The 15935-nt window shown below is 35.5% G+C and overlaps 1 protein-coding gene across 2 annotated transcripts; it reads right to left on the reverse strand.

The window, feature by feature from the left end:
• Positions 1 to 2701: 2701 nt before the first annotated feature.
• On the reverse strand, positions 2702 to 14160 carry LOC148678059 (uncharacterized). 2 transcript variants are annotated; one of them, XM_088631073.1, is made up of 9 exons: positions 13862 to 14160; positions 11785 to 11952; positions 9954 to 10127; positions 9118 to 9139; positions 8489 to 8572; positions 7378 to 7445; positions 6139 to 6205; positions 5685 to 5743; positions 2702 to 3288 (listed from the first exon to the last, which is right to left on the reverse strand). In XM_088631073.1, exons 1-9 carry the CDS (start codon positions 13935 to 13937, stop codon positions 3203 to 3205), a joined length of 804 nt encoding a protein of 267 aa, XP_088487199.1. In that variant the 5' UTR covers positions 13938 to 14160; the 3' UTR covers positions 2702 to 3202. The 2 variants fall into 2 exon arrangements, with proteins under 2 accessions (XP_088487199.1, XP_088487190.1); XM_088631064.1 differs by having other exon boundaries at positions 11650 to 11952; positions 13862 to 14157.
• Between the last annotated feature and the right edge of the window lie 1775 nt (positions 14161 to 15935).

Consider the following 15935-nt stretch of genomic DNA (forward strand, 5'->3'; position numbering starts at 1 on the left):
AGCTTTTAACACTATCATCCCAGAGAAACTAGTCAAGAAACTCAGTGCACTGGGTCTCAACACCACCCTCTGCAACTGGATTCGGGACTTTCTGACAGGCAGACCTCAGGCTGTCAGGGTTGGAAACCACACCTCCGGCACACTAACTCTGAACACTGGGGTCCCCCAGGGGTGTGTGCTTAGTCCATTGCTCTACTCCCTCTGTACCCACGACTGTAAGGCCAAACACAACACCAACTCCATCATCAAGTTTGCTGATGACACCACAGTTGTAGGTCTGATCACAGACAATGATGAGAGGGCCTACAGGGAGGAGGTCAATGTCCTTACAACATGGTGTGATGACAACAACCTCACCCTCAACATCAGCAAAACCAAGGAGCTGATCGTTGATTTCAGGAAACTGCAAACCAGACATGCCCCTATCCACATCAACGGGACTGAAGTGGAAAGGGTCAGTAACTTTAAATTCCTTGGTGTCCATATCACAGAGGACCTCACATGGTCTCTCAACGCCACCTGTCTGATCAAGAAAGCTCAACAGCACCTGTACTTCCTAAAACGGTTGAAGAAGGCTAAGATATGTCCTGAGATCCTCACTAACTTTTACAGATGCACTACAGAAAGCACACTGACAGGCTGCATCACAGTGTGGTATGGCAACTGCAGTACCGCAAAGCCCTACAGCGGGTGGTGAAAACTGCCCAGTCGATCACTGGGGTTGCCCTTCCATCTATACAGGACATTTATGATAGACGGTGCTTGAGGAAAGCTCTAAGCATTATCAAAGACCCCACACACCCCAGCTACAGACTTTATGATCTGCTACCATCTGGAAAACGGTACCGGAGTATTCGGGTCCGGACTACCAGACTCAGAAACAGTTTTTACCCCAGCACTATCAAACTATTAAACTCCCAGCCTCTCTCACTCTCACTCTCACCTCACCTCTCACCTATGATCTGAACCTCACAGTGCCTTCTTTCTTACCAAAAACCCAAACACACATTGAAATCTACCTCTACCTTACATGTCAAAAGCTCACTCCCCATAATTTCTATCCCTTTATTTCATTCTGTTGATGCATGTTTTTGCACATAACCTGTTACCTTTTTGTTGTTTTGCACATCGCCTGTTGTTGTTTTTGCACATCGCCTGTTGTTGTTCTTTGCACACTGCCTGTTGTCTCTGTCTTTCTTTTGTTATACAATTGTATTGTTGTTGTTTTTTTTTGTTTTTGTTTTCTTTGTACTACTTATGTCCGAGAGCTAGCTAAATAGCATTTCGTTATACCATATACCTGTATATGCGTATAATGACAAAAACTTGAACTTGAACTTGAAAAGGGGGCTTTGGTGTTTTGTTCTGAGAAGGTGTCTCTTCTATGAAACTGGATACAGACTTACATAACCATTATTATCTCTAAATAAACTGGTGTTGGCAAAGAACTGCTTTTTGTAAGCTTTGGTCTGACTCGTGTCTCCGTAAATATCCCAGAGTCAAAGATTAGAGGTGTAAATCTGTGGAGCCTAACTATATTCCAGGCAACGTGCCAAAATAGAACAGAATTGCTTTTGCTGTCTGGACGTTTTTAAACAATACTGTTTTTTTCTTGAGGGATGACTTTATATTTCACATTGGAAAAGAAATAAACAATGTGCCTTTGCCTTTTAGCTGTTTGTTTTCTTTTACTAAGATAGCTTGTTTCTCTAAAAGAGACACACACATCCAAAATCTACCAGATAAAACCTTCCGACCAATGGCTTCCTATTGCATCTAGTTTGAAAGATACCTTCAATATAACATCACTGATTTGTTATAAGAGTAAGATTAAGATGAAAGAATAAGATTAGCACGACACAAAAACTCAGGTATGTTTTTTATTTAAACCATTACAAAATGGCTATCTGGAGAAGTCTTTCACCAACCCCATGTAGTGTAGCATAAGCATTTTCCCCTTAAGTAACCTTTCATATTGTTATAATCCTTTTTATTCTATTGTAGACTTACAACTAAGATAAGGAACTGTTAAGTTTAAAAAAAGCAAAAACCCTTATGTGGCCTAACCCTGTACCAAAATTTAAATCTTCTTGTCAATTGCTAAGCTATCACACTTAGATGACCTTGATACATGTTAGTTTTCTTGTGGTTAAAAGTACCAGCATACTACATCTTAAACCAGCCTACAGACAGAGCTAATCAAACATTCTTTATGACACATTTTCTTAATTTAGCATATGTGGGAAGGACAAAACACCTTTGCAAAAACAACCTATATTTATTCTGCTAAAGCATATTTGAGTTTCTAAAAGCAATCTAAAATTATTTTACCAATGCGTTGATAAATTTCCATTCCTTCAGGGTCAATTGGAACAATCTGAGAACAGTGTATTAACTGGGGATTATCTCAGGGTTAGTATACAGTTCTGTACGAGATCCACCAGCACATTGCAATTGACCCTATGAGACTTTACTCAGAGGATGCAGGGACCCTACAATAATATAAGAATAAGAATAAGAATAAGAATAAGAATAAGAATAAGAATAAATGCTTACACTTATATAGCGCTTTTCTGGACTCTCCACTTAAAGCGCTTTACAGGTAATGGGGACTCCAATCCACCACCACCAATGTGCAGCCCCACCTGGATATGGCATACTGTCTTTCAGGAATTACAAGGATATATACAGACTTTTAAAATAATTTAAAAAAATGATTTATTTATATAAAATTCCAAACAAATACAAGAATCTGGAGCATGATATACATTTATGGATATACATTCATTTGCACATACTCCTGAGAAAATACATCTTGGTATATTTGATGCAATCCATGGCATTGATCAATTTGTAGAGATTGAGGTGCTTTCTTTAAATAAAAAGAACATGAAAATAAAACATTTTATTTATAAGGCTTCACACATATATAATGCTTTACCATAAGTAACAATTAACAGCAAAGCCGTATAATTACTGTACATAATGTTTCTTTTCTGTCCAGAACAGGAATTAACAATATCCTTTCACAGACATTAATCTGTGAAAGGATCAATTATTTGGTTAACATTCTAACCTAAATACTAGTAAATGCCAGCGCAAGTTCCTGACTGAAAATATTGTAACATTATCAAAACATTATCAAGACATTAATTTACTAAGATGTTAATATCAGACTGACATGTTTTGTTTAATACATTGATTACACATCTTCACAGTTGTCTCCGGACTTGCCCATTTTGTTTTTGTGATTTTTGACAGGGTCACAAATTTTGTGAGCAAGATTGTCTGTATGGAAAGGAAACAAAATGAATGGATAAAGCAGATTAGCTGATTGTTGAGGAAAATCTGATAAGGAAAACAAATCAGCACAGTGCTTTGCTTGTTTTGATTATTAAAAATGAAATACATTAATTTTAATTATTTACATTAACATGTTTTCATACATGTGTCAGGAAGCAAAGAACCAATGATATTGGCATTGAAACTCCAGTTACTGGCACTGGATACTGAAAAACGAATCAGGCCAGATTGTGAAGGCACACTTAAGGAGATATACTGTACCCTTTAAAGCTTTAAAGAGGGAGAATTCTTTGTCTCTCAAAATATTTAAGGTTTACTCTTGAGTTATTAGTTTTCAAAGATGAGTAACATATTTTTTTGGATATGTCTCTTTCACCCCTTGGTTTTATAAAAAGAAGAATTGGATATTTAATCATTTTTGTAGTTGGAACTAAATTTGATGTATATGAGGCTAGGTCTACATCTATACCTTTGTTTTGTATGACTGTATGTTTATACTAAATTATTTGATTTGGGTCTTTGTAAGTGCATAAAAGCAAAATCTACACTCAAGTGATCTGTCAGAAACCTAACATTGTTTTAACCCCTATAAACAGAAGGAACAATCTGTATGTGGAGATCCGTATTGAATAGTCATTTTAAGAAGTATAGATTTAAATGCAGAGCCCAATTTTACTAAAACATTTGTTTCTTATACTGTTGATTTATGAAGAACCCAATCTTATCTCTACCTATTCATTTTTTAAGCACATGCACTGTCTCCTTAAAATAAAGTCTGTTCTATAAGCATGACTTTATCATGAATTAGAACATGAGAGGAGGTGCTGAAAATTATTCGAACAGGTTTAAGAATGAATTGAAACATTTGAACTGAACTGAACACATTTACAGGTATGCAAGTTATTTTTTTCTTTAACTTTAAACTCTGCACATGATTTTAGTTCTTGCTAATGAACTAAATTTTACTATTGTTAGTCTGAAATGTACATGATGTCAGTTCTTCCTATCACACCTATTTCAACACTTATTTTATCAGTCATCCATCCATTGCTTTAATAAACCTATCTACAATAAGTTTATTCTACAGATGCCTCTTTTCTCTTCATAGAGGATTGGAGCTTAGATGTTGATTCAATATCCCTGCCTAGACAAGGCAGAGAAATAATGAAAAATCCAGCAGATAATTTAAATATATTGAATATGTCAAGCGTTTTAGTAAAATTAGATGCTACAAAGTGAAACACAACTGTATTGCCTCAGTTAGAATACAAGTCCACTCTTAGTACACTTTCTCTTTCCATCTCAAAAATGAAGATATTTATTTTAAGTATACATATTTATCATATATCTACGATATATTTTGATTTCAGTTTTGTGCTGAATCTGGTTTTCCTATTCTACATTCAACAGATTTGACACAGTGAGAACAGCTGTGATTAACGTCTGGTGAGAACAATATGTGAAACAACAATATACTGAGAGGCAGTAAAAATATAATGATATCTTAAGTAAAAACTTTGAACATACCCTCAGTTTCCTTCTGTGGTTCATAGTTAATTTAAAGCAAGCAATTAGGAGGTGTTGTGATGTGTGGGAAATGATTCTGTCATTGTTTCCGAACTGCTGGTTCAGCGTGGTTGGTTAGTAGGTGGCTGTAGTTGGTTGCACACTGTTTTCATGTTCACCTATTAACCACATTTCTCTAGAATCACATTAGAACTGTAAGTGCTTCTGTTGGTGATCGTGCTTTTTGTCCTCTCTCATGTGTTTTAATAGCAAGAAAGAATTTGTAAACCAGATGTTGTCACTGACACTCAGAACTATCTGATTAGTGGCAGAAAGGTCAGAAGACATCAGGCAGACAATTTCTTGCTGTGCCGTACACCTTATTATGGCAAAATCCTTCCTCATCTACTGTACATGGACTTGCATGGCAATATTAGGCAGTAAATGGGAGTAAACTTAGTCACAGTTGACAGGAAAATGAATCAAGGTTTGATCTTTTCTGATGGCTAACCCTACAGAACTGTGTTATTAAACAGTATTAGTTCAGTGGTATTGGGGAGGTGATGGTGTGGGGATGCTTAGATGCAATCAGAACGTGATACTGGGTTTATCACATTTGACAGAAGCATCCTCAACTGCAGGATGTTCCTGTCATAGTATCTGTTATACCACATCCAGTCACAATTGTGGATCTCCTGTGATTATTACTGTACATTGATAAGTTGCCCCAAGAAATTAGAAGCTTCATTGTTCATAAAATGATGTGATTGTCTCCCAGTATAGCTCAAAGTTAACTGCAAGTATCAATATTAAAAAGGATGTTGTAGCTGATGCACACACAAATGAAGGATGAATTGTTGCTTTGCTATTCATACCTCCTACGGGCTGTTGAGTCTGCTTCCTCAGGTCTCTGCTGTTTATATATATGTGCAGGCTGAAATAAAATAAAAAAGTACACATTTTTATATTGAAATGTACAGGTAATCCCTACAATAAAGAGATTAAAACTAGCTGTTTTCCAAATTAGATTTCATGACTTGCGATTCCAGAGTGATTCAGTCAAAAATCACTTGAAAGGGCTAAAGACATCATCAGCAGGGGGAGACGCTGTGCTGTTTCACGTCTGAAAGTATTTTTCAGACGTGAAACAGCAGATTCGGAATTTCCAAAGCGGCTCTCAAAATTTATAATTGATGACATTCTGTAAAAAACAGTACCGATTTCAAGTGATCTCAATTATGCAGATGTAATTATCGTTTATACTCCTTTTTAAAAGAAAATGGATTCTAAAGTCTGCGCGTAGTAAGCTTGCACAACAAAAAAACTGACCTTCTCTTTCTTTGAAATTGACCCTCTGTGTTCAAGGAGGAGTTAGCATTACCCATGAAAAAATTAGCTGCAAAAGACATATAAAACACACACATATATATATAAAATCATATGCAATCGTTAGTTGTATATATTAACTTAATTTAACAACATATATACGAGAAAGTCTTAAAGTTGTATCTCTACTCAATCGATTTGACTCTTGATTTCATTTTATTACAATAAAACACAAACTTATACACATCCTTTGCATTTAAATACCAAAAAACAGTGCCATGGTGATCTTCTGTTAAAACAACAGCGGCCATCTCGAAACGCTAAACGCACCTTATCTTTTTAAAGCTTCTGAAGTTTCCTGTTCTAATAATTTGTAATAAAGATTAAAGAAGACTATCATATGCACATACTGTATGGAATGTGGCATACATTAAATGCACATTAACACAATTGGGACATTAATTAAAACCCTTCCCACGTTAAAGATTCATACACTTAAGTAAAGATTTGTACTTAACGAGTTACATGGAATTTACAGCCTACTGCACAATGTGTGGTCTTGATCAATACTGGGATGGGACACTTCTGGAAAACCAGGTTGTCTGCTATTGTGGGGTTCGTGGACCAACACTCTTCGCTGGATCATTTCCCTAACCAACGCCGCTGTGCTAAGGGAGGTGAAATTGAGATCCTGGCTACTTGGTTGATTAAAGATCACATGGCACTATTTGACGGGGTGTAACTGTATTACTATACTATTCTACATGGAAAAAAAGTCTAGTATAGCTAATCTTGATCTCTGAAACCATTAAAAGTCCTTTTTATTTTTGATACAGAGACTTGTTAGTTATGTTGGTGATATAATTTCTTAGTGCCTCGGGTTAAATCCATTGCTTTACTAATTCCTACTAAGCTAAAACTTTATCCAGATATTGTGAATCTCTATACTCCAGGAATTTGCAGTAGTAAGTATTGAGGTTATCCTCAGTATCTTCCTGTTCTAATTATAAAATTAGAATATGACCTAAATATACGTGTACTGTACTTGTCTACTTCAGCCCTAAAGTAAAAAAGTCTGCAAATTATTTTTGGCAGGACCCCAATATTGAGTTTTTATATTCCTCAGTATAGGACTGCAGCCAACTCATCTTCAGCTTTATAATCATGGGTCTCATCTCAGTATCTACCATGTAAATGTTCATTCTTCATGATAACACAAGAATGAAAGACGTTCAGCAGTACCTCTTTTATTTTTCATCTTACGCTGCACTGCAAAAATGTCTTCGCAGTCCACACGAATGAATTGATTGCTGTAAAAAGCAGTGATGACATTACAAATTTTTTCCACAAAATATCAGGTCAGTGAGCACGGCCAGCTAGAACATTTTTTAATTTATAAAATCTGCAATGTTAACTGAATGTTAACTGAAGTCACTCAGGTTTAATGGGTCTAAAACTTGCAGCTCCTTCCAGGTAATTTTCTGCACACACTAGGTTGTACAGTCTAAATTACACCCAAGCAGATGGTAACTAATATAATTGGTAATATAATATTTATACATGGTGTTTTTTTTCTTACTTTTAGAACAATTTACAGTATGTACTTTTTTTTACTAATTTGACCTTTTATAATTTTTCTGTTTCTCATTACTGATGATAATCTTTAATCCATTATTGTATAGATGTTCTGGTCACTAGAAATTTGAGGAAAAATTTGTTGATTGAGGAAGTGGATACTGGTAGCAGTTTTTTTATTTTTAAGAAAATATCAGATCAGATTAGTCTGGCTTTCTGGTGCAAGTATGAATGCACACTTTTTTAAGGGTGGGCTGCAACATACCCTTAACTATTTTATTTATTTTTATTTTTTATTACTTTTGGTAATGGTAAAAAAATGGTTAAACTTTTTTAATTTTACTTTTTTAAAATTTGAGGATAGTGCTACACAGGCTTTTTATTTTGCTGAAAACAGCTATTCCTACAAGTTCAGCATTTTCTTCTCTTGTTTTTTTTAAAAAGAATTTTGGTCAATCTAAATTAGAGAAAACGGTACATTACAATAAATATTGTTTTATACTGTATCAACCATCTGCTATCTCAAGGCACTGTGCCCGATCCATGGAATTCAATCTGAATCAAAGATCACTAGTTGGGTCACATCACAACTCTCTTTTGTAATTGTTCTTAAAAGAATAGCACAATGGTAATATTCAACTGTGGTAAAGTCAGCACATTTTTCAATATCTGCCTAAATTCCCCAAAATGGCATATGTTTTTCATTTTCTTTCAATTTTTCTTATTATTTTCTAACATGTTATTCAATAAAAGGAAAAGTTCCTCAGATTAACCATACCTATAGGAATCCGGCAATGTTTTGGACACGGTTGTGTTTTCTGGACCATGATCTTCATTCATTTTTTTCCATTTATTGTCTGAACTGTCAAAGAAGAGGTACAGGAACAGATTTGCTAGTGTCTTTGCATTCATTTAGACTAAGGTAACCCTGGGCATAGATACAACAACACCACCATCAAGCATGATCAGGTGTTTTTCCCACAAATCATTTAGAAAGCTGTACTATTTAAACACCAATTGAATCAGACTTCTGACCATTATACAGTATCTTGGAATTTACATAGTGTATATGAAATAAATTATTTTTAAGACAAAATCTTAAGTGCAGAAACCAGTTAAAATTCACATGGTAGTTCCAATTAGCATTTTGGTGGTATTTCAGAGAGTATTGTACAATTTGTCTTCATAATCCAATCATTCCAGTGATAGTGATAAGGGAAGTATCTACTTTTGACTGAAAAGCAGTTTCATGTTCTCTCACAAGCTTCTGAAAGATTTTGCTAGGAGCCATAGGAGAAATAAAAAACTTCAGTTTACTTCCATATATACTATTACAACAATGCTATTTGCATATAAGGGCCTTTAAATGTTTATTTTATTAACTAGTTTATATTTTCAAACTCTTACCTCATTTGTTTCTTCTGAAAACCTGTAAGGTGAGCAAGACAGGGGTTAGATAGCTTCCAATATGTACAGATTGAACCTATAGCACCAACTTTTTGTTTAGTGTTTTTTTCAATTATTTTGTGTGATCCTGAATAATTTGACAAAAATCACAAACTGTATTTAATGTTTTTCTTGAAAAAGTATTTAAATTATGGCGATATACCAAATACCCCAAATAATTATGGTGATAACTAATTATATTGTTTTGCACCAGTTTACTGTAATGCACAAAATCTCTAAAGCATATGCTATCCATTGGACTTGTGGCAATTGAATTGGCAAGGTGATAAGTGATTAAACAGATTAAGGGTAAGAGAACTTGCATGCACATAAATCACTACATTAATGGTATCTTTGAATGTTGAGGTATTTTTTAAAACAATTGAAACTGTAAAGAACACCAATAACATTAATGTCTTGCTACTTATTGTGCATTCTTAATTCTTAAATTCTGGTGTAGTTTTGATTAAATTCCTACTTGCTATCACTAAAACTTCAAATGATAACACTTTGTTTTTGAGATGGACAAAAGTTTTCATAAAGAAACTCCTGCAGCGTCAGTGCACGAAAACAAAGCAGTACTGTGCAGGACACAGTAGTGCTTGAAGGGCAGCAACCACTACATTTTGACTTACATCAATGTTTCAAGGGAAAACAGAACACCTGTAGGAGTTTTGGGAACCCTTTGAATTTCCATAGTATCTCATCAAGATGACAGAGGGGAGAAGATAACTAACTTACAGTACGTTAAACATTTGTTGTACATTTGTTTCTGTTTTGGTTTTCAGCCCTATTACCTTGTGTAGAGTTCATATAAATGGGGACTGACGGTTCTTCCTTTTTTTCCTGTTTCAAGGTTCTTCTTAAGGCTGAACAGCCCGCTGCTAAAATTAGGAGCACTGCTGCCCCTCCTGCACATGCTGCTGTCAGGACCTTCCATGAGAGGCCTGCGTCCATTGTCGAGTTATAACCTGCCAAACACAAAAACCTGAGCTCGAGATTTCTCAAGAATATTATGTTGACTGAAGTTCTTACAAAGCAAAACTGAGCACACTATGGAGAGGTGTCAGAACAAAAGCCATATTGGCAATATACATACTGTAACAGTGTGCAAGTCCCTACTCTTTCCACAGTATTGGCGTGTGCACACAAAAAGTATATGTGCTAAATGAAATAATCTTTCCTTGTACAGGACAAAATAGGCAACAAATGCCCATTCTCAGTCTCACCTCAAGACATATTTTAGATGTTTGATAACAAAACAGATCTTTTCACTCAGATGACTACACCTCAATGTAACCTGTTATTTTGCAACACATTTTTGATTGTCTTACAGTACCTGGGTTATGATAATATAATGACAATGATTTTGCCTGAATTATTGTTCACACCCGCAGAAAACTAATGGGGTTGCCAGATGTAGAAACAAATCAAAGCCAGTTGTTCTTCAAGGTTTTTTTTTTTGTTTTTCTGGATTATGTTCTTACAAGGATCAGATCTATCCTTTGGTGAGAAATGATGCATATCACTTGTTAGACTGCATGACCATGCATTTATTGCTCATTTTGTTTCTTTCTCTTTCATCCTTTCTGCTTTCCTGTTAATAAAACCCAGCTTTTAAAATAAACCTGCTGGTCCTATTTCTATTCATATTCAACAGTCTATACTATTCAATATCAAATTAAATAACCAAAGGGGTTAGAGTGGAGAGTTGTGTCAGATTACAGGTAGTGCTTAATTCCACATTGAATAATAGAAAGAAACTTAAAAAAAGATGTTTTTGCTGTTGAGCCTTCCGTTATAAGGGAGGTAAAGGAAGGTTGGAGGGATATGTTTTGTTTATCAATTAAATTACTCTCAAGTGCAAATAATAAAAAGCGATTATGTTAAATAAAAGCGTCTTTTGCATAAGGGACTTTATTAGAGCACTTTTGGAACAGCAGCATGTAGTATTGTTCAGGGCTGTAAAGCGTAGAGGTCTGTGGACATAATTCCTGGATGGAACACTGCTATGATATGAGCAATGTACCTCATTCAAGTTTTGTCCTGAATCAGACCTATTTTTCACATCATGACATTGAAGGTGCTGATCTGTATGGCCATGTTGCTGAACATTCATCGTGATTTCCAATTGAACAATTGGAGGTAAATTTTTTGTTAGAATGGAGTAGAAAGGAAGAATAAAAAGCACAAGTTTAAGGCTTCAGGTTTCTGGGGGAAAGAGAAAGAAACCATGAAGACAAAGATTGGTTGTGATCTTGTCCTTTTTAAACAATCTGCTTGTTGTCTTTTGATGCAATAAAAAAAAATACACGTATATTTTTGGCAATGTATTGTACGAATTGCATCTGTACCAAACAGAAATGTGGTTAAAACAATTATTATCTGCATTTTATATCGAAGCCCAGTCAGCAATATTACCAGTAATACTAAAGAACTACCAAATATTGCACTAGGTTACTGAAAATTATTTTGATGCTGCACAAAACATACCATACACAAAAACTTGGGTTCCATTTCCTTGCTGTTGCAGAAAAAGTGGGATTTCTACTATCACTTTGCATATATAAACTCCAGAGTCATTTGACCTGGATATTTTCAAGCTGAAAGTGTTGGTCCGTTCAGTACCATTTAACACGACTGTTTGTAATTCATTGGCGGGTTGATCAGTCTTATACCAGATTACTCTGACTTTCTCTGCTGAAGAATTAGTTGTCCATTGGCATGACAATGAGACAGAGGTCTTCAGGTGAATGTCGACTTCAGTGGGATTCTGCGTCACTATCAGAGAATAGCCTTCATCAAAAAGAAAGTTAAAAATTAAAAACAATACATTTAATCAATAGGGTTTGCAATAATATTATTTACTGTGTCCTAACAGTGGCATTTTCTACTAGATTATATAAACAAACATGCTACCAAATATCATATACTGTACTTGCATGAAGTTCACAAGTTGATTGGATTCTATTGTATATTTAAACACAATGTTAAAATGCAATATTTTCTCTGTAAATACATTTTTACAAGTAAATGTCTATGAGACGTCTTCCTGTCTTAACAGGTCCTTCACATCTCTTACAATTACTTTTGATTTTTTTAACTCCACAACTTTCCAATATTTTATACTTCTAATGACCACTAAATAACAGAAAATCATTGTCCAATGTTTAGTACCAAGTACAGAATGTGTAATGTTAACATTGTTATCATCATCATTACACCTAGTTCTATTTTACACAAAACATTGTCATTCTAAAATCTCTGATATTGTAGAAAATTCTTTCAAAACTTCTCTCTGACTGCTGAAAGTGCAGAAAGTAATTCAAGAGCACTGAATTCATTTACTACACCAAATTACTTCACAGTAAAACAGAAACAAACAGAATGCCTTTAGCGGAGCAGTTCATTGCAGTCAATTTTATTTCTAATACTTTTCACTATTTAAATTCAGACTCATGACCTCAAATAATGTGTATTGCATTGAAGTATTCTTCTACATTCCTGTATACCACACACGAATATCTTTACAGATGGGTGGGGGTCAGAAAAATACAAATATAGAGAGGACAATAAAATAATTCAAACAAATAAATCTCCAATATCAATGACACATTTCAATGGTTGGTATAATAAAGGCACTTGAGTTCTTAATTTTCTGGCACAGCTCTGGCAGAAGAGTAATACATCTGAGACATACTAGGACAAACACATTTTACAATAATTTGACAATATCAATAGCACAAACTACACACATTACACAAAAAAAAACATTGCTTTTTACAAAACAAAGCATAGAGGCCTATGATCTTAAGACCCAGGTAACGCAGACAGCTAGCCCTGTGATCTGAAATCATATGAAGTATTATGCCTAAACAGGCCAACAAGAGAAATGCCTAATTAACGGAATACAACCCATTGCTAAAATCTGGATGCCTAAAAGTGAATGGAAATCTATTTCCATAAAAAGTGCGTCACCAACTAGGAGAGAACATCTTTAACCAGAGAATTCCATGATAAAGGAAGTAAGAATGTTTGAAATTAAAAGATGGCAAACAAGGCTCAAATTAGCCAGCGTGTAGTCCCTAAGACTGATCACAAGAGCAAGGTCCTCTTGCATGGGACACTCTTCTGTCTGTCATTCACTCCCTGTCTCTCCTAGTCATCTTTCCCACTCTATTGTCCTGTCGTTTATTCTGTATTTCTCTGTTAGCCTAGAGATTTGCAGAGATGTTAACTACCTAGAGGAATTTCCTGAAAGATCCCCTTTTATCATTTGCATTTTCCAACCTTTATGCTCAGCTGCAACTGAGTAAACTTTACGACATCTCTTTAGCTATTTATTTTATATGTATTGGATAACCATTGACCACCATTGTTCCATGTTACTTACTGATACTTAGTACTAATAGCACACTGGGTCAACTACAACATTAAAGCGCATCAACAGTCATCATGATAATTATCATCTATAAAACAGTGATTACTACAACTAAAACAGCTACAGCTAGTGCCACAGACAACCACAGCTCATCAAAATAAACATTTTGATATCATTTAATTTAACACGGACTGAAAAGTTCACTTCTGTTTAAGTTTTTTCCATTTTTCAGCATGTACATACTACATTTATTGGATGAAGAGGCTTTATGAGCACATTAAAATCAAAACACAGATGGCAAATGAGAAAATATTGCAGCCTTACCTGTAGCGTTGATGTGAAAGAGGAACAGGTGTGAAATAATCCAAAATAAGGGCTTATCAAATTGGCTGTTCCTCATAACTGCGAAAATTAGCTCTGTGAAACCATGAGAAAAATGACCTTGTTAAGAAACTCTACTCAGAGTGACAACCACATCACTTGACATACCGCCTAAGTTCATTCTTCCTGTGTTTCCTTTAAAGAACCACAGCAAACCACTTTTGTGACTATGACAAGTGTTAACAACAGACATTGCATTTTACATTTTATATTTTACAGTAGCTCTATTGGTGTTTAATACAATTTCCTGTGTTCATGAAATGAATCTATGATAGTGATTTTGTAGTGCTTATTTTCTCTGCTCTGAAGACATACTACATAATAAAAGTCTTAAACATTGAGCATAATTTGACATTTATATATAAACTGAAATCTTACCATAATTCTAAAACATTTTAGTAAAGCATATACAGTACCTGTACTAAAGCTTTCAAAAGATTTTTAAAATGCGAGTATACATTTTTATTAAATTGGAAAGATGCATTTATAGATATCAGTCAGCTGCTTAACCTTTTTATGCCTCCAGTGTACCTAAGGAGTGATTCAAGTCTATTTCATTGTTCCAAAATTGATATTTTGTATTCACATACAGTATTTAGACCTCCCAGTAAGAATAAGGTTTAGATTGTAGTTTATTAGAATGCTCTAGACAAAGGAAGTATAGATCGGCTGATGCAACAGGGCCTTCTGATGTGGTCTCTGGTCTGTGGGTGCAGTGAACCTCTCTGGGGAAAGTAGATGACCTGAACTAGGACCCTTCAGCTCATGTACAGGAAGAACTGATGCATCCACAAAGACTTTGAAGTGCATAGAGATTCCATTTCAAAGTATGCCATCAGATACACACTTACAGTAACAGCACTTTGCAATTGCAGCAACTTCCTGCAATGATTAAAACAAACTTGAAAATTGGGGTGCATGGAGTGCATGCAGTAGTTTACATGTCCAGAAAAATATCAATTTGGTAGTAAGTTGGTCTCTAGGGAATAAAAAAGTCATTTTCCCTTCAAAGGCTTAATGGATGTTGGCTGAATTCCAAATCAGGACCAAATGGTCTTTTAGTTTTACAGGTGAAAGAAACATACATTTGTGACATGCGTCATAGGCTAATGCACACCAAGGTTGGGTTTTTTTCAAATTTTTATTTATTTTCACATTTGCTTTTCAGTATAACAAATAAACCATTAAAGGGCAAAATAATTACCCCTCCCCAGTAGTTCCCCCCTCCCTCCAGAACTGCCGATCAAGGATCTAAGGAAAAAAATGAGACAGTTACAACAGAATCTCCTAGGAGCACGGCCTTGGACACAGCAGTGGGCACTCTTGGAGAGTCACTCCAGTCCCTCCACCAGTGCCTTGGCAAGAGAATTTCAGAGCTCCAAATACAGTGCCTATAGAATTTCAGTGCTCCAACATTTAATGCATTAAAATGAGGGTTTTTCCCTGTTATCTACAGTATACACTATACTCCACACTTTTATGGAGAAAATATATTTATTCGGAAAAAGTGTTGTATTAAAAATATAAAACTGAAATACCATAATTAGATAGGTCTCCAACACTCTGAGTTAAAACGTGATGGAAACACCTTTGGCAGCCGTTACAGCTGTGAGTTTGTTGGGATAGGTCTCTAGCAACTTTGCACACTGAGATCTGGCAATATTCTTTTGTCCTTTTGATTCTTCTCTATAAAATTGTTCAAGCTCTGTCGAGTTCCTTGGGAAGCATGTAATGGACTGCGATCTTCAAGTCGTGCCACAGATTTGGAGTTGGATTTAGATCAGGGCTAGGTCTGGGCCACTCAAGGACATGTGCATTTTTGTTCCTTGGCCACTCTACAGTGCAGCTTAGTCTGTGTGCTTAGTCGTTGTCATGTTGAAAGGTGAACATCCATCCCGCTTTCAGGGCTGAGTGGTGGCACTATGGCTATGGATCTGTGCCTGTGACTGGAAAGTTGCTGGTTTAAATCCCACAGCTGGCAGAGGAATTCTATTCTGTTCGGCCCCTGAGCAAGGCC

Source organism: Lepisosteus platostomus, chromosome 1 (genome assembly GCF_059453375.1).
Source record: "Lepisosteus platostomus isolate fLepPlt1 chromosome 1, fLepPlt1.hap1, whole genome shotgun sequence".
NCBI lineage: Eukaryota > Metazoa > Chordata > Actinopteri > Semionotiformes > Lepisosteidae > Lepisosteus > Lepisosteus platostomus.

Bases quoted from the DNA above. Each gene is read 5' to 3' on its own strand.
- LOC148678059 (XM_088631064.1), bottom strand. From the start codon at position 13,937: ATGAGGAACAGCCAATTTGATAAGCCCTTATTTTGGATTATTTCACAC. The intron at 5,744-6,138 runs GTCAGTTTTTTT...ATTTTATTTCAG, and splicing joins CAATTTCAAAGAAAGAGAAG to CCTGCACATATATATAAACA. The intron at 3,289-5,684 runs GTATGAATAGCA...CTTTCCATACAG, and splicing joins GACTCAACAGCCCGTAGGAG to ACAATCTTGCTCACAAAATT.